The 17,835-nt window shown below is 34.9% G+C and overlaps 2 protein-coding genes across 5 annotated transcripts; both read left to right on the top strand.

Moving 5' to 3' along the window:
• Positions 1-85: 85 nt before the first annotated feature.
• On the top strand, positions 86-8,498 carry LOC110698481 (peroxisome biogenesis protein 19-1-like). The gene is made up of 5 exons (XM_021875920.1): positions 86-302; positions 392-437; positions 530-824; positions 6,981-7,297; positions 7,534-8,498. The coding sequence occupies exons 1-5, from the start codon at positions 263-265 to the stop codon at positions 7,577-7,579; spliced, it is 744 nt and encodes a 247-aa protein (XP_021731612.1). The 5' UTR covers positions 86-262; the 3' UTR covers positions 7,580-8,498.
• A 2,307-nt stretch (positions 8,499-10,805) lies between these two features.
• LOC110698479 (2-oxoglutarate dehydrogenase, mitochondrial-like) lies at positions 10,806-17,712 on the top strand. 4 transcript variants are annotated; one of them, XM_021875918.1, is made up of 9 exons: positions 10,806-11,002; positions 11,693-13,302; positions 13,588-13,814; positions 13,907-14,239; positions 14,344-14,590; positions 15,900-16,028; positions 16,115-16,330; positions 16,644-16,767; positions 17,077-17,712. In XM_021875918.1, exons 2-9 carry the CDS (start codon positions 11,734-11,736, stop codon positions 17,310-17,312), a joined length of 3,081 nt encoding a protein of 1,026 aa, XP_021731610.1. In that variant the 5' UTR covers positions 10,806-11,002; positions 11,693-11,733; the 3' UTR covers positions 17,313-17,712. The 4 variants fall into 4 exon arrangements, with proteins under 4 accessions (XP_021731610.1, XP_021731609.1, XP_021731608.1 ...); XM_021875917.1 differs by having other exon boundaries at positions 10,806-11,115; positions 11,701-13,302; XM_021875916.1 differs by having other exon boundaries at positions 10,806-11,115.
• Positions 17,713-17,835: the final 123 nt, after the last annotated feature.

Below are 17,835 nucleotides of genomic sequence, written 5' to 3'. Positions count from 1 at the left end.
TTTTAAAAATACACATTCTTACGAATTTAACAAGAATAAGGTGAACTTAAACCGCGGTTGCAGCCATTGTCTAAAATTGTAGACCGAGGGAGGGCCAAGCCTTGATTTTGTAGATCTTTAGTTCTTGACCCCACCACACACGATTCAACCATATCGTAGTTCAGTCACCCCAATAGTCTTCATCTCTTCACGACTCCACCTCTTCCCAAACAAAATAATTTTGGGTGATTTTCTGCCATAAGAGAAATCTTGTGTTCGTTCAATGGCGGCAAACACTGATGATTTGGACGAGCTTTTAGACAGTCAGTAATCTTTTCTTTACTCTTTCAATCCCCAATAATTGAATCAAATTTCAATTAATCTGAAATTTTGCCGGATTTTTTGTTTTCAGGTGCTTTGGATGATTTTCAAAGCCTTAATGTCACTTCATCTCAAAGGTAATTCTCATAATTTTACCCTTTTCAATTTTACATAAATTGATGGCAATTTTTGATAGTTTGAGTTGAATTCTGGGGTGGGTTTTTGGCAGAAATGAGGAGAATGAGGAAAAAGAAGAGAAATTGTCTTTGCCCACAAATGTACAAGGGTTAGGGTTAGGGTTGCCTGATTTGAAATCCAAAAAAAAGGGTAAACAAAAGGCTAATAATCCTAATCCTAAAGAATCTCATGTTAATGAGACTCTTGATAAGCTTAGGCAGCAGACAAGGGAGGCAGTTAAGAATATGGAGTCAATTTCCGGGACACCGAAAGCGGGTGATGATTTGGGTAAGGATGCAATGATGGAGGAATGGGTTAAGCAATTTGAGGAGATGGCTGGTTCTCAGGTATAATTCTATTAATTTCTTTTTATGGGGTTGTTGCTTTAACAAATAATTACGAGGTTCTTTTTTAGTTTGTGTTTAATATTGTATTAAGTGCTTTTCCTTTTTGTTTGAGGTAATTTGGTATGTTGAGTGAGGATAATGGGGGTTACAGTGGGTATCATTGTCATAATGTTGTTGTAGTGAAGGAGAATGATGTTTGTTGCTGTTAAGTGTTTGTTAACAATTCTAGATGTACTAAGCCAATGTGGTTGATTCTTCGTTGTTTATATGATAGTTTGTAGCTTTGAGCAAATCATTGCTGATTTTCTTCCCTAGTTTATCTTAGAATCTCAGATAATTTGGAGATACTTTGGGAACCTATTTATCCAACTTGGCTTGTTGTATAAAAAGCTTGGACTGCCCAAAAACCATAATCAAGTTGGTGCATTGTATGATGTTGGGGAACCTTTATGATAATTTACTGAGATCTATATATTCTTTCCTCACAAAAAAATTTGTCTCCCTTGGGCACACGGATAATCGAGCTTTGTGGAGTATAAGTGAATTCTAAAATGGCAGTGTTTGTGGATTGTTGTTCAGATGGGTGAGAGAAAGTGGGTACTATAATCAGTGGCGGATTCAGGATTTAAATAATAGGTTGTCCCATCCCATCATCGTCCACCGACCGCATAAAATATCAAAAAATAGTCAAAGCTTGAATGATGGACAAAAAAAAAAATACATAAAAAGTTCATTTCATAAAGTAATTCAAATTCATATTACAACTAAAAAAGTACTAATTTTATTACAATTGCTCTCGACGAGTTTTCATATTTTGATAACGATGTATAATATCATCCATGCTAACATTGTAAAACAAATCTCTTTCTAGATAAGTAATCAAACAATCATTCAACATTTGATCTCCCATGCTATTACGCAATTTATCTTTAACTTGCGTCATTCCAGAAAATACTCTTTCTACACTTGCCGTTGCAACGGGAAGAATCAACACTAACTTCAAAAGTAAGTAGACTCGGTCATGAGTTTCAAACTTTCCCGTCTCAACAAGTTTCGTAGAAAGTTCACTTAGACTTTTCAAATTCCAAAATCTCTCATCATTTCGAACATCAACAATGAAATTTTCAAGTGAATGTTCAAAAAATAATAACTCAGAGCTTGAAAATTCACCGGGATAAAATTTAGCAAGTTGAACTAACTTTCTTTTGTCAAAAGAATGAAACCGATTTGCAGGATTAAAGCAAGACATACACACAAGTAATTCCTTACTTACCTCGGGAAATCGATTTTCAAGTTCTTGTAATTGAAGATCAATGACACTTAGAAAAACTTCAACTCTAAAATGATGAAGATTAGTCACATGTGGACCTTTACCTCTATACATTCTTCTCCCAGGAACCACATATCGCCCCTCCATGTTTGGAACCTCAATGTCATATTTAGCCATAAAAGAAGTGACTTTTTCCATATGTGAATCCCATCCTTCATCTCTCAGCAAACTAGTCTTGGTTACATCAACCATGACCATTGCATTTACAATATCTTGATCATGTTTTTGCAATGCCACATTCAACGCATTTGTAATGCCAAATATATCAACCATCAAGTGTGCCACAAACACAAAATCAAATGACATCAACAAGTGTGTAATAGATTGTGCTTTATTCGAATCAAGTGTATCAGATACTTCTGCAATGGAATCAAGTGACAAAAGTATTGAAGGATATAAATCAAGCACATTCAAAATGGTTTTAAAGTGAGATCCCCAACGAGTATCACAAGGTCTACATAAGCCACGTTCTTGATTTAAACCAGTTCCCGATTCAATTTCACCCAAAGATAATGCTTCTACAACCCCTTGACGTTGTTTTTCTCGAAGAAATTCTTTCCTCTTAGGTGAACCTCCCACAAAGTTCAAGAGAGGTGCAAGTACGTCAACAAAAAGCCAACCACAATCTGAGTTTTTCTTAGCAAGTGCAACTTGTGTCAATTGAAGTTGATGAGCAAAGCAATGAACAAAGTATGCTTGAGAACATTCATTCAATATTAGAGTTTTAAGGCCATTGATTGAACCTTGCATATTACTTGCCCCATCATAACCTTGACCTCGAACTTGAGAGAAAGTTAAAGAGTGTTCCATGAGTAATGACTCAATAGCAGCTTTGAGAGTCAAAGAACTAGTATCAGGAACATGCACAATACCAAGAAAACGCTCACACACTTCCCCCTTTTTATTAACAAATCTCAAACAAAGTGCCATTTGTTCCTTATCGGAAACATCGGCAGATTCATCAGCAAGAATAGCAAAAAATCCACCATCAAGTTCTTCTAATATTGCTTTAGTTGTTTCTTTAGCACAAGCATTGATTATATCTTTTTGGACACTTGGAGAAGTAAGTTGACAATTACCGGGGGCCATTTTAAAAACAACTTTGGAATACTCAAGATCATGGTTTGAAAGAAGAGTTAATAACGAAAGAAAGTTACCTCTAGATAATGAACTTTCCTTTTCATCATGACCACGAAAAGGCAACCCTTGGAACAATAGCCATCTAATGGTTTCGATTGAAGCTTCCAATCTCTTACGATAGGCACTCATGGTTTCCGCTGTTTGTTTTGATAAAGCGGTGGCAATGCTACTCATTTGATTCATGAAAAAGTTCATAGCAATCACGGCATTATTGTGAGCACTCTTGTGTCCACCAACATGCTTTACAATTGTGTCTCTTCTATTCCAAGATCTGAAACCTCCATTAACAAAAGCATCCACTCCCGCTGTGTTACCATCCTTAAACAGATAGCAAATGAAACAAAAGGCAGCATCTTTCTCAACACTATACTCAAGCCATGTTGGCCAAGTATCAAACCATTTAACACAAAATCGGCGTTTTTTATTCGGCCCAAAAAGTGTTTGAGGAAACACATGATCTTTAGGTTGACATGGCTTTCTTTGAATGTATGTTCTCCGCACTAAATCCCTATCATCGGGATGAAAATCACACATCCTTCTTCTTTTTCCGGGGTCTTGTGGAAGATTAATAATATCAAGTGCACTTAATCTTCCTTCACCAATTTGAGCACTAGGATCCGAAACACCTTGGGGAAAAGATTGCCCATCTTCATATTGAGGGAAATTGTGAGATGGGGAAGAATGTTGTTCACTAGCATGATGTAAAGGAGTACTTGGTTCACTTTCTTGAGAGGGTAAATCATTTTGTGGAGGAGGATCATTTTGTGGAGGAGGAGGATTTAGAGTAGGCACTTTTTTAGTAAAAAAACTTGAAATATCTTGAGTTATTTTTCTTTTCATTCTGAAATTGAAGTTAGGTTGAATTAGATAAATCATACAAGTAGGGTTCTCTCAAGGTTATTAAAACTAATAATATCATAAAAAAAAAACGCCCATTAACCTCAATTTCAGTCCACCCTTCAACCCCAAATCTCCAAATTAGCAATCACCATTCTCAATAGCTAATAAATGTACTTAGGATTAGATTATACCTGCTGCATTAAGTGAACAAATTGCATACTATTAAGTAACTTTACAACCATGCATACTATACTTTACAATAAATTAGGCTAATACACATACCATTATCTAAACTGCAACTATATCTACAACCATGCATACTATACTCTACAATAAATATAGGCCACTATATATAGAAACTGAGATATAATATCACATTATAAAATAGCTATAGACTCCACAACTGTGCTCATGTGAACTTTTGTATACATCAAGTAAGCTAAAACTATATCGAACTAAAGATTCTTAATCATTGTAAAAGTGCAGTGGCAATAAGATTCAACAAAATCATTGTAAAAGTGCAATGGCATTAAGATTCAACAAAATATCTTGATAGATGCAGGCATCTTTTCCTATTTTCAGATATACCCATGAGGTTGCTCCATACAGATTGCATTGTAAGGTCAAATCTGGACTAATAATAGCAGTCAAGGCTTAATAATTCACACTTGCTAAAATACAAGACTCTTGCTAATGCATAGACACAGATATTTGATTCCCTAACAAGTCATACTATCAAATGAGTACTACTTAGACAAATCATTCACATCACAGATTCAACTATTATAAATTCCCTCTAATACACTTGAATCTAGAACACAACTATTCTTATTAAAGATGACGATATTAGCAATAAAGATAGCCATGATATTAGTAAAATTTAGAGAACCAATTCAAGGCTGTAACGGTTTAGTTACTTGTCAAAATTTGTATTAAAATTGCTACTACTTTAACTCATATTTTAGGAATAACTCATGTGGTAATCAAGTGACGATAATCAAGTGGTGACATTCAAGCTTTTATAAAGTCATACAAATAATCAAGCACTAATCAAATCAAGAAATTTCACCCAAAAAAAAAAAAAAAAAAAAAAAAAAAAAAACTCATACACTGATATAGTGATATTAAACATACTGGTAATTTTGATTTAAACATTTAAATTGATGATTTCATATAGAAATATAGAATCTAATCTCTATAATCTTATTGCAATGTAATTATATAAATTAAAAGTTTAAAACTAACCTCAAAAAAATCGAATTTGGGGAGCCACTGCACGAGCACGACGCTAACAAACTCACAGACGGATTGACGATTTGACGGACGCCTCACTCATACCTGACGGAGAAGCACGAAAAGGCTGCCGGCGAGGCGGCGATACGGTGAACGGCGACGGGGCTTCGGTAATTGGGTGACTTTGAGACTTAGGGTTTCAATTTGGGGGAATTGGGGATATTTTAAATCGTGAAATTGAGGTTGTAAAGCCCAAAAAAAAAAAAAAGTTTGAGAGTAATGGGAGTCGAACCCGTATCTCATATGTGGTAGGATGGGGAACAAACCACCAGACTACAAGCTAAAACTCTTGATACTTAGTTTTTTTTTTTTTTTTTATAGAAAATAATAGGTTGTCCGCGGACCCACTATGACTACACGTGGGTCCGCCACTGACTATAATGGTTCAAGGAAGGAGAGAGAGAAGAATAAAGTAATGAAAAAAAAAAAAACATTATTATATCTACTGGATGACTGGATCCAACCCAAGGAGGAAAGGAAAAACCTTGTGGGAATATTTTGGGAGAAATTTGAGTATCAGTTTTATTGAAACCATGGAAATAGATCACTAGCAATATATGGTGAACCTTGTCTGTAAAATTATTTTCCCACTCCACCAGATTACTTATGAAGTATAAGTTATATTGGCGATGCATTTAAGAGACATCTTTAATGCATCGAGATAAAGAATAATCCTTTGCTATTTATGGTGCTATTTTCCATAGTTTGAGCACTGAGCAAAGATCCTCTTAAGTTTCAGTTTAGTTAAAGTATTGAGATGCCTTGACTGCATGCCAAATTCCTCATTGCTTCTCACAACCTCGCAGGGTTACACTAGATTATCTTTGCTTTCATGTCATTGACCTTTGCTGGACTCACTGTTTGCAAGGAAAGGTGGGAGGCTTTAGAGTGTGAGAATCACCTTGCTCAGCTGTATACAATTTATGAATTATGTTGATGTTATTAAAGTGAATTTCATGATTTTGTATGGGAACAATTCAATGGGAAGCCTTTTATTCTTCTCTCAACTTTCTTCATCCGAACAGGAAAGTATGTGTGGTCAAATATCCTCATAACTGTGAACCACAAGATAATTTTTTGACTGCGAGTAGGGGTTTATGCTATGTAGGTGAACTGAAGATTCTTATGTTCACTCTTGTTAGACATAGTTCATGTATGCTTAAGTATATTAATCTCATTATTGGTTAGAGATTTTTTTTTAGAGTATCTTCAGCTTTATTATTCTTAATAAATGTATAACAAAACTAAGAAATTTAACTTCAATAAAAGATTGCAAAAAGCAGACTTTCGGCTTTGGCTGTTTCCATCTATGTTCTTTTCTGTATTCTGAAGTACTGTCTTGTCCATATTAGTGTTTAAGAATTAAGATACCCTTTTTTCTTGTTATATATGCTTATAGTTTCCTTTATGTTATAGTATGAAAAGAAATATAGCTCCAACATACCTATTTTGAAAAGGAATGATTTGTTGGAGTATTATAGTAGTTTTTTTTTTTTTTTTTTTTTAACTTATATGGAATTTTTATTTACTCCCTGTTATGATGATTTTCTTAGGATATGGAGTCCATTGTGGAGACAATGATGCAGCAGCTCTTGTCCAAGGATATCCTGTATGAGCCCATGAGGGAAATTGGAGAAAGATATCCAACATGGTTGGAGGAGCATAAATCTACTTTGAGTGAAGAAGATTATAATCGTTACTCTCACCAGTACAAGCTTATACAGGAGCTGAATGGAGTGTATGATAGTGACCCTGGTAACTTCACCAAAATTGTGGAGCTCATGCAGAAAATGCAAGAATGTGGCCACCCACCAAATGATATTGTGCATGAGCTTGCTCCCGACTTTGATCTATCTACTCTTGGCCAACTGTAAGTACACTTTTTTTTTTTGCTTCTTTTGATCCCTATATTCATTATCTCATCCCATTTAAGCATGACTACGTGATAGTTTTGTCACAGAATACTTGGTTTGCATCTTCCAAAATGTTGATAGTGTCATTCCTATGGCTTGAAAGTTAGCGTTAGATGTAGACCTCTAAATTTCAGAAAGCGTATATGACCTCGACTAAATAAAAAGGAGACTGACTATACTTCCTTGTGTGCAGATCACCAGAAATGCTGGAAGCTCAACAAAATTGCAGTATTATGTGAATGTGAGATCGACACAATAGCTTTTTGTTTTGTATTTCAGTTATTTTCTTCCAAATGTTTATTGACAGTATTTGTGCCTGAAACATTTATTCTGTAACTAAGTTTCCCATTATTTGACAGAAAAATTTCATATCCTGATTCTTTTGACTGATTAGAAACACTAAGTTCTATATCTAATAAACTTCATGCATGCACTCCAAAGTTGTATTTCTGTTTGCTTTAGTGTTTGACAATCTGGAATCCAACAACTTGGACGCATCTTGGGTTAGATTGGTAATGTTTTAAGTGAGAGGCAGAAGGGAGTCAAAGTCGGCTGTAGTGCCCATTTTGAAAATAGACCTGCTTGCCACAATCAATTTGTAGCTGAACCAATCTGGAAAATGCATTGTGTTACATCTGTACTCCGTCATGAGCAGTCGAGCAGAGTTCATGGAATGCCCTGTATTGGGCGTATTCCATGGCTGCTGTGCCATGCTGATGCCAGCACGGTCATTGCGTATAGTTATATTTGTATGAAGAACATCGAAAACTATATGTATTAGCTTCTTGCTGAGAGCTATAATGAATTTTCTGTGAAGATTAGGAGTATTGTTTGCACTTTGATGTACCTTGTATATGTGAAGTATTTCCTAGAAGGCATTAGATTGTCAAACTATATGCATTAGCTTCTTGCTGAGAGTTGTTATATGGAGTAATGAAGCTTCCTTGAAGATCAGGGGTACTGTTTGCACTTTGATGTACCTTGTACTCCTATATGTAAGGTATATAAGCTGAAGGCATGTCTGATGTTTATAATGCTTTCGGCATCAGAAGCTTCATTCCTAGTCAGTAATCATTGTCAAGTTCAATTGTTCTAAACGTTTTGATGATGATGTAGTTTATGGAGGTTAATAACAAAAGCTTTCAATTGCTGATCTAATTGACCTTTTGATAATAATCTTATTTTAGTTGTTTTTATGAATTATGTTTTAAAGGGTGGACTTTTATTAATTATCCCTCAGGCCTCAGGTAATGCATTGGTCATTTCCTCTTTTTTTTTTTTTTTTCTCAAGTGATGTAATGTTGAGTGAAATCTAATATATCTAATCTAATATATTATATAAATAAAGTAGGCATTTTTCGAGAGCATTCGGAGCGCCACGTAAGAAATATACTTATTTCGACCAATAAAAAAAAAATTTGTATTTTATTTTTGAATTAAAAATTTATGTCGCCACCTAGATAAAAATAACGAATTAGATTTGATATATCTAAAATTTTAATGCCACATAGATTATAATCCACGAATTAAATTATTTTAATGAAAAAAATAAAGTAAAATATAGGAAAAAATAAATTTATTAATTCAATACTACGAGTATAAGAAATCCAAAAAAAATATACTAAAAAATATTTAAATGATAAACGCTTATAATAAAGTTTGATACCTACCATTATAAGATAATTTTTGATAGTATTTACGATAAGAAATACAAATTGTTTGTTAATTATAGTTAATTTAAAATTTGTGATACCTACCATTATAAATTGACACATCATACGACACAAACAAATTTCGTATCAATAAAAAACACCATCAAGCGAATTTTGTGTTAGTAATTTTGTGTTAATTTTTGGTCATCAATGGCTGGGTTATTTTTAGCTTAATTTTTAAAATTTTATGTTTAAATTAATATTTCTAATTATTACTTACATTGTATTAATTTGGGATACTCAACGATTATATGTTTATGTTTTATTTATTAGATGTTTTTTTTACATGCAGATCTAACACATCATACGACCCAAATAAAATTTCGTATCAATACAAAACCCCACCAAGCGAATTTTGTGTTAGTTTTAGGTCATCAATGTCGGGTAATTTTTAAAATCTTATGTTTAATTTTATATTTGTAATTATTAGTTACATTGTATTTATTTAGGATACTAAACGATTATTTTTTTATGTAATGGCATACGATTAGATGTTGTATACTTAATATATGGATGACGGGTTATTTTTGGAGATGATGAAAAAATTCCAATGCATAGATTTGATTTTATATCGCAACAATTTTCATTTATTGGTAAATATATTGATTTATTTTATATAAATGTAAACATTTAATTTATATCAATTTCAGTTTGGTTAACATTTCACGGTTTAATTTATCCATTGATGTAGTAGATTGGTTGTGGACGAGGTTGGCGATTCTATCGAAATAAAAGATATGGTAAAACAATGAATAATAATTTAGGATTTAAATTATTAAAAATTTATCATTTCACATTAAAGATTTTATATAACGGAAAAAATATCATATTTACAATTTATTTATATTAATAAATTCATTATAAATTATAGTAAAAATAAATAAATATTAAACTTTTGTAATTTTGTCTGAAATTATTAAATAGAATAAATCAAATAATTAATCTTGTGCATCGCACGGGCCTCCATCTAGTGTATTTCTAATAAGAGGGAATTTTCGTAGGTAAGGTTTTTATAGTGAGGGAAATTACTTGAGTGTTAACTTCACTATCATAGATCAATGGTTCTTTAGTGGCATCAACTCAACACCATTATAGTCTCAAATTAATTTTTAGGTGTAACATGTATAACGAGATTATGACAAGGAACCCCCTCCAAAGATAATCAATTATGATATTTTGCAAGTTGCAAATGACTTGAATTGACCAAGGTTTATTGTAATCAAGCCTGATAAAAATTATTGAGTTTGGCTTGTTCGTCTTAACATGACTTTGCACAACGTGATTTGTTTTTTAAGCTTAAATATGAACCTTGCTCAAATCAAGTTTAACAATCATCAATTGAGTCTTTGTTACGATTTATGATTAGTTGTAAAATCAACCAAATGTTTTGTAACACAAATTTAATTATTGAAAAGATCAACATCTTTAAATTTGAATGAGCTTACATGTAATTGAATATTTGTTCTCTTTTATTGTAATTATTTATGATTAAGACAATGTGACTATTATTTCAAATCGCACGCATAAAATTTCAAGTAAACCTTTTTTTCTCAAGCTCTTGCACAACTAATTTTTTTTTAATTTTTTCAATAAAAAACAAATATTTTTGGTACCATTAATTATTAAAAAAATCAATTAAAATTGGAGTTTAATTATTTATGATATACTTTTTTTTTAAAACAATGATAAACTTTAATTATTACCATCCAAATATTACAAGTTATGACCCTAATTTTCCAAAAATACCCTTGACTCACTCATTAACACAATAACACCTCAAAACATTTTCTCTCTCCTCTATTCGGACCCTCTGTCCCCACCTCTTCTTACATGCCGCTTCCGCCAATCTAGCACTGTTTCACACCGGCAAAGCTCACCTCTTTCTTCCTTCACACCTTTTCTCTCTCCTCCATTTTTCTTAACCGCAAACTCTATCTTCGCCGGAAAAAGGTATCTCATCGTTTTTTTTTCCTGTAATCTGATACGTTTCTGGCGATTTCCGGCGATTGTTATTTCTATAATCGCCGATTTTGGCGGCGGAATTTGAAATTTGTTTTTCTGAGGTTAGTTTTGGAAACTTTTAGTTGTCGCTTTTGGATGAAAAGTTCTTCATGCAAGTCAAACAAAAAAATTAGAACCTTCTTCTATGAAAAGAATATTACTCTCTTTTCTCATTTTACGCGCTTTTCGATCGTTCGGAGGTATTTTTTTTTGCAATTTTTGTACAATTTTAGTTTTCTTTTGATTTTATATTATTGTTTTTATTTTGTTTTGGAATTGGCTGGTTATCTTCTTCAATTCGCTGTTAGTATTCTTCAATTCTGATTATTATTTGAAATGAAATTGTTATGTTTCTAATAATCGGCGAAATTGAAGGTTCATACAAATTTAGTTGCCCTAATTATCTGATTATGCATGTAATTAGCTTTCTAATTGACGGCTTGGCTTAGGATTTATCGGCGTTATGTTTGCTTGATTCATTGAGGTTCTCTGTAACCTAAAAATTGAAACAATTATTATAGTCATGCATTTTGTGTTAGTACTTGTTTAGTATTAGGTAAATTGGTTATGCTTTGAATCTCGAACGTTGTTTTTAACTTTCACGTTGTGTAACAGTAGTGCTTTAATGTTGCATGCTAGGGTTAAAGCTTGTTAAGCTGGTGATTTTGTGATTCGAAGCTATGGCTTGGTTTAGAGCTGGATCTAATGTGGCGAAGCTTGCTGTTAGGAGGACTGTATCTCAGGGACGTTCTTATGTGACTAGAACGCGAATAATTGATTCACAAAGCTGTTATTTTGTTAATTCGCAGAGTCGTTTCTTTCATAGCACGGTTTTCAAACCATATGCGGCTCCTGTTCCACGTCCTGTACCCCTTTCACGGCTTACTGATAGTTTTCTTGATGGGACCAGTAGTGTTTACCTAGAGGAGCTGCAAAGAGCTTGGGAAGCTGACCCTAACAGTGTTGATGAATCATGGGACAATTTCTTTAGGAACTTTGTTGGCCAAGCGGCTACTTCACCAGGGATCTCAGGACAAACTATTCAAGAGAGTATGCGTCTGCTGCTGCTTGTGAGAGCTTATCAGGTTAATGGACACTTTAAGGCCAAGTTGGATCCACTGAGTCTGGAGCAAAGGCCAGTTCCTGATGATTTGAACTTGGATGTTTATGGGTTCAGCGAAGCTGACTTGGATCGCGAATTCTTCCTTGGAGTATGGAGGATGGCTGGATTTTTGTCAGAGAACCGTCCTATTCAGACGCTTAGAAATATTCTTAACCGTCTGGAGCAGGCTTATTGTGGGAGCATTGGTTTTGAATATATGCATATAGCTGATCGTGAGAAGTGTAACTGGCTAAGAGACAGAATTGAAACCCCGACTCCCATGGAATATAACAAGGAAAGGCGACACGTGATGCTGGACAGGCTTATATGGAGTACTCAGTTTGAGAGTTTCTTAGCAACTAAGTGGACTACTGCTAAAAGGTTTGGTCTCGAAGGTTGTGAAACTCTCATTCCTGGTATGAAGGAAATGTTTGATAGATCAGCAGATCTTGGGGTTGAGAATATAGTTATTGGAATGTCTCACAGGGGTAGGTTGAATGTTCTGGGTAATGTTGTGAGAAAACCACTTCGGCAGATATTTAGTGAGTTTAGTGGTGGCGTAAAGCCTACAGACGAGGTTGGACTTTACACTGGAACTGGAGATGTCAAGTACCATCTAGGAACTTCTTATGATAGGCCTACTAGGGGTGGAAAGCGGATTCATCTCTCATTGGTTGCGAATCCAAGTCACTTAGAAGCTGTGGATCCAGTTGTGGTTGGGAAAACAAGAGCTAAACAATATTACTCTAATGATGCCGACAGAACAAAAAATATGGCTATTTTAATCCATGGTGATGGTAGTTTTGCTGGACAAGGTGTGGTGTATGAGACTCTCCATCTTAGTGCTCTTCCAAATTACACTACTGGCGGCACTATTCACATTGTGGTGAACAATCAAGTTGCCTTTACAACTGATCCTAGGGCAGGAAGATCTTCACAATACTGCACTGATGTCGCAAAAGCTCTGAATGCCCCAATTTTTCATGTAAATGGGGATGATTTGGAAGCTGTGGTTCATGTTTGTGAGCTTGCAGCAGAGTGGCGTCAAACCTTCCATTCTGATGTTGTGGTAGACATTGTTTGCTACCGTAAATTTGGGCATAATGAGATTGATGAGCCATCTTTTACCCAACCAAAAATGTACAAGGTAAGTATGTCAAAAATATTCCTCTTCTCTGGGTTTTATATGTATATGTTTTTTATTTGGAGTAATAAAATTTTATTTGCTTAGGATCTCTTAAGTCTTAACTGGTCTTACAATATGCATGTTCAGCCACTTCATTTTAGTATAGATTGACTGAGGCAATTGAGACTAGCATATACAAGCTGTTTCATGCCTAAATGCCTAATTATACCATCAATGGAATGGATGAGGATTAGTGGATAGAGGGAGGAAAAGACAACCTTCTTATTTTTGTTTGTATTTTGATAGGTCATCCGAAATCATCCTTCTTCTCTGGATATCTACAAGAAGAAAGTTCTTGAATCTGGAGAAATGTCTAAGGAAGATATTGATCAGATCCAGAAAAAGGTTATGACGATCCTCAATGAGGAGTTTGATGCCAGCAAGGAGTATGTACCTCAAAGGAGGGACTGGCTTTCTGCCTACTGGCTCGGCTTCAAGTCTCCCGAGCAGCTTTCTAGAATCCGTAACACTGGGTACTTTTCTTTTTGGTACTCTTTAACTGTATGACATCGTATTTGTGGATTTTTGGTTTGAATTGTCTCTGTATGTCATGAAACTTGTTTAGGGTTAAACCAGAGATCTTGAAAGATGTTGGCAAGGCAATCACCAAACTTCCTGAAACTTTCAAGCCACACAAAGCTGTAAAAAGGATTTATGAACAACGTGCTCAGATGATTGAAACAGGGGAGGGCATTGATTGGGCAGTAGGTGAAGCACTAGCATTTGCAACATTGTTAGTTGAAGGCAATCATGTCCGATTGAGTGGTCAGGATGTTGAGAGGGGTACATTCAGTCATAGGCATTCTGTACTCCATGATCAGGAAACTGGAGAAAAATACTGCCCATTGGACCATGTCGTGATGAACCAAAATGAGGAGATGTTTACTGTTAGTAACAGGTGAGGTGGTTTTTTTTTTTAATAAATATTTTTATTCTCTTGACTTCAAAGCTGTGAATTGGTCAGCTCTTGTTCTAATCTTTCAAACTGTGCTCTTTTTGCAGCTCTCTTTCCGAGTTTGGTGTCCTTGGATTTGAACTGGGTTATTCCATGGAAAATCCAAATTCTTTGGTCCTCTGGGAAGCTCAGTTTGGCGATTTTTCTAATGGGGCTCAGGTAATTTTTGACCAGTTCTTGAGCAGTGGAGAAGCAAAGTGGCTGCGGCAAACTGGTCTTGTTGTGCTACTTCCGCATGGATATGATGGTCAGGGACCTGAACATTCAAGTGCACGAATGGAACGTTTCCTACAGGTATCTCTCTACACTAGGAGGCTTTATTGAGATCTTTGTATGAATGAGCTGAATATTTGTTCAGCTTACCCGCATTAGGTACATTTGAATGATGCATTTTCTAATTCAATGGAGTTGGTGTTTTTGTTCAAGTGTCTTGTTCTTTTGGGCATGTGTGTGGAGATCTTAGGCAACTGATGTTTATATAGGTTCACTGTGATGTAACTAGAGGTACAGTTGTCAAGTGTACATACTTATCCAAGTTTGTGACAAATTGTAGCTTGGGGGACTTGGACCTTAAAATGGGTGTGGGAGCGAAAATACGTATATTTTAAGTATTCTTAGATTTATTAGATTTTAAGCTGGTTGTAAAATTTATTAGTGCATATCTCAGGTGACTTGTTTGCTAATTCTTGTTCAAATATTTATCTCAAGCCCATTTGTTAGCCTATCTCATAACTGTTGTCTTTCTCTTTGTTTTATCTCTCTACCAATTTGAGGTTCAAAATAATGATTTGTTATACCACATAGGTTATAGGTTTCTTACTCATGCTGTCTGGCTGTACCTACGCAGGTATGTGAGATATATTGAAGATTTGTGATAACCTAGTTGGTTAACCTTAGAGATATAGAAAGATTTTATATAATTCTTTGGGAATGAAAATTATGATGCAATTTTGAGCCTATCTCTAACGCAATAATCCATACTGTCTTTAGTTCATTTCTTATTAAACCCTTTGCTAGATCATCAATTTGCTTAGTGATAGGTGTAGTTGAAAAAAATTCTGAGTAGATTTTAATTGATTGAAATTCTGGTGGATAAGGAGTGAAAGGGATCTGCAGGTTTTTGCGTGAAGTTGAAATCCTTACGACCTTACCCCTCTTTCCCTTCCACCTATCCCCTTTTCATGGTGATATGTTGGATGCTGCTGGTAATAGGTATCCTAGGGGAGGCACGTGGTAAATGCTTCATAGTACACATCTTTATCCCAATCTCCCCTTCCCCTAATTTTCTGTAATGTGCTTCCTTGTTCATTGGTTGATTTGAGCCTGAACTTGGCCTAAGTTGCTCTTATGTATTTTTGAGGTATGGACTTGTGGGCCGCTGAAATTAGCCCTAAGTTAATTTAGCAAAACTTGTGATGTAATCAAGAGTTTTAAAATGATCTGTGTGTGAATCAAACATCTATATTAGATTCAAACTGTCCTCTATTGCATATTTGCATGTAATGGCACTTCGTAGCCCCAGGAAGATTATGGTTCTGCTACTTAAACTTTTGGTAACTAATCAGCCATACAGAACTAAGTCTGCTTTGAAATCTCCTTACAGATGAGTGATGACAACCCCTACGTCATACCTGAGATGGAACCCACACAACGGAAGCAGATTCAGGAATGCAACTGGCAGATTGTGAATGTAACAACACCTGCTAATTATTTCCATGTTTTGCGTCGCCAGGTGAGACCAAATAGCAGCTTTTATTTTTGAAACATTGTGAAAACAGATCATGCATTTACTCATAATTCACTTTTGCCACATTCCAGATACACAGGGAATTTCGTAAGCCTTTGATTGTCATGGCACCGAAGAACTTGCTTCGTCACAAAGAATGCAAATCAAATCTTTCTGAATTTGATGATGTGAAGGGCCATGCTGGTTTTGATAAACAAGGAACCAGATTCAAGCGTCTCATAAAGGATCAAAATATGCACTCAGATCACGAGGAGGGCATTAGGCGTTTGGTCTTGTGCTCTGGAAAAGTGAGTTTTTTTTATTATATTTTTTTTTATTACATCATTCTTTTCTATTCTCGCCAGTTTTCCTTCAAAGATTATTAATGCACTTGTTACCAGTTTTTGGAAACAATATTTGTTGAAATTATACCAAGTAGGATTTAGAAGTTATGCTGAGTTATCATTTTTCATGTTTTGTGCCTTAAAAAAAAATATTTTTCATGTTTGGCTAATTTTAGAAAATTTGTGTTAGTGTTGCTACTCTGGCATGTTTCTGAGGTTGGTTTAGTTGTGTTTGCTGTTTTCACATTTTTATGTTTCTCACTCTGAAAATGTGTAGGTTTACTACGAGCTTGATGAGCATAGGAAAAAAGAAAATGTCGGTGATGTTGCCATCTGTAGAGTAGAGCAGCTTTGCCCTTTCCCATATGACCTTGTTCAACGAGAGTTGAAGCGGTATCCAAGTAAGTTTCTAAATTAATTTCATATTTAATATCCGTTGCATCTTTATCCTGTTTTCTATTTTTTTCATCATGGAATTTGGAAACACACATTGGCCATATGACTTCAAAGTCTGGCTGTATATATTTTCTTGATTTCCCCATCTTCCATGATAAAAATATCCAGTAGGTACTAGGTAGTGCTAGTTGTGTCCCCTATTCATATTGTATTAACTTTGTAGAAAGATCTTGCATGTATGTAATAAGGTCTTGGTCATGAAGATATTCAAGTTTTTATTTTGGCCTGGCTTACAATATTTGCTACATCTACAGATGCCGAGGTTGTTTGGTGCCAGGAAGAGCCAATGAACATGGGTGCTTACAGTTACATTGCTCCCCGTTTGTCTACTGCGATGAAATCTGTTGACAGAGGAAGTGATGATGACATTAAATATGTTGGGCGTCCTCCATCTGCTGCAACTGCCACTGGCTTCATCTCAGTCCATGGGAAAGAACAAACAGGGCTCGTACAGAAGGCATTGCAACCAGAGCCAATTCAATTCTCGTGAGTTTTGTTCAAAATGAACCAATTTTGAGTAAAAGAGAGTATGTTGTGTAAGAACTGTCTGTCGAAAAGGTTGTCTGTAGCAAAATAATTACCAATGTACATTGGTTTTTGCTATGTTTTTTGCTGAGAATTTTGTCCGAATCAAATAATTTCTAACTTTTTACTTGAAGATGAGAAGCTGTATCTCAGTTAGATTTTATAGTTTTCAATTTTCTTGTTGGGATGGAAAAATGGGATATGATATGATGCCCAAAACAAAATGGTATCTTACCTTCACCAACAGAATTGTTATTATACTAGGGCCAAGGGTGTATGATACTTTGCCCAACTATTTTTGTTCTTGCACTGTAGAAAGTATCCTTGCACATGAAATTTGAACATTTTATTGCCAACAAATTGTACATTCATCGTGAAGTAGTTTGATGGTAAATTGTTAGTAATGTTTGATTTACTACGTATTTGAATTCACAAACTACTCTCTTCATCCAATTTTTACTCCCGTGTAGTTTAACAAGCAATATGGA

Source organism: Chenopodium quinoa, unplaced genomic scaffold (assembly GCF_001683475.1).
Source record: "Chenopodium quinoa cultivar QQ74 unplaced genomic scaffold, ASM168347v1, whole genome shotgun sequence".
NCBI lineage: Eukaryota > Viridiplantae > Streptophyta > Magnoliopsida > Caryophyllales > Amaranthaceae > Chenopodium > Chenopodium quinoa.
The sequence above is the reverse complement of the archived record's forward strand: the minus strand, read 5'-3'. Positions and strand labels throughout refer to the sequence as shown.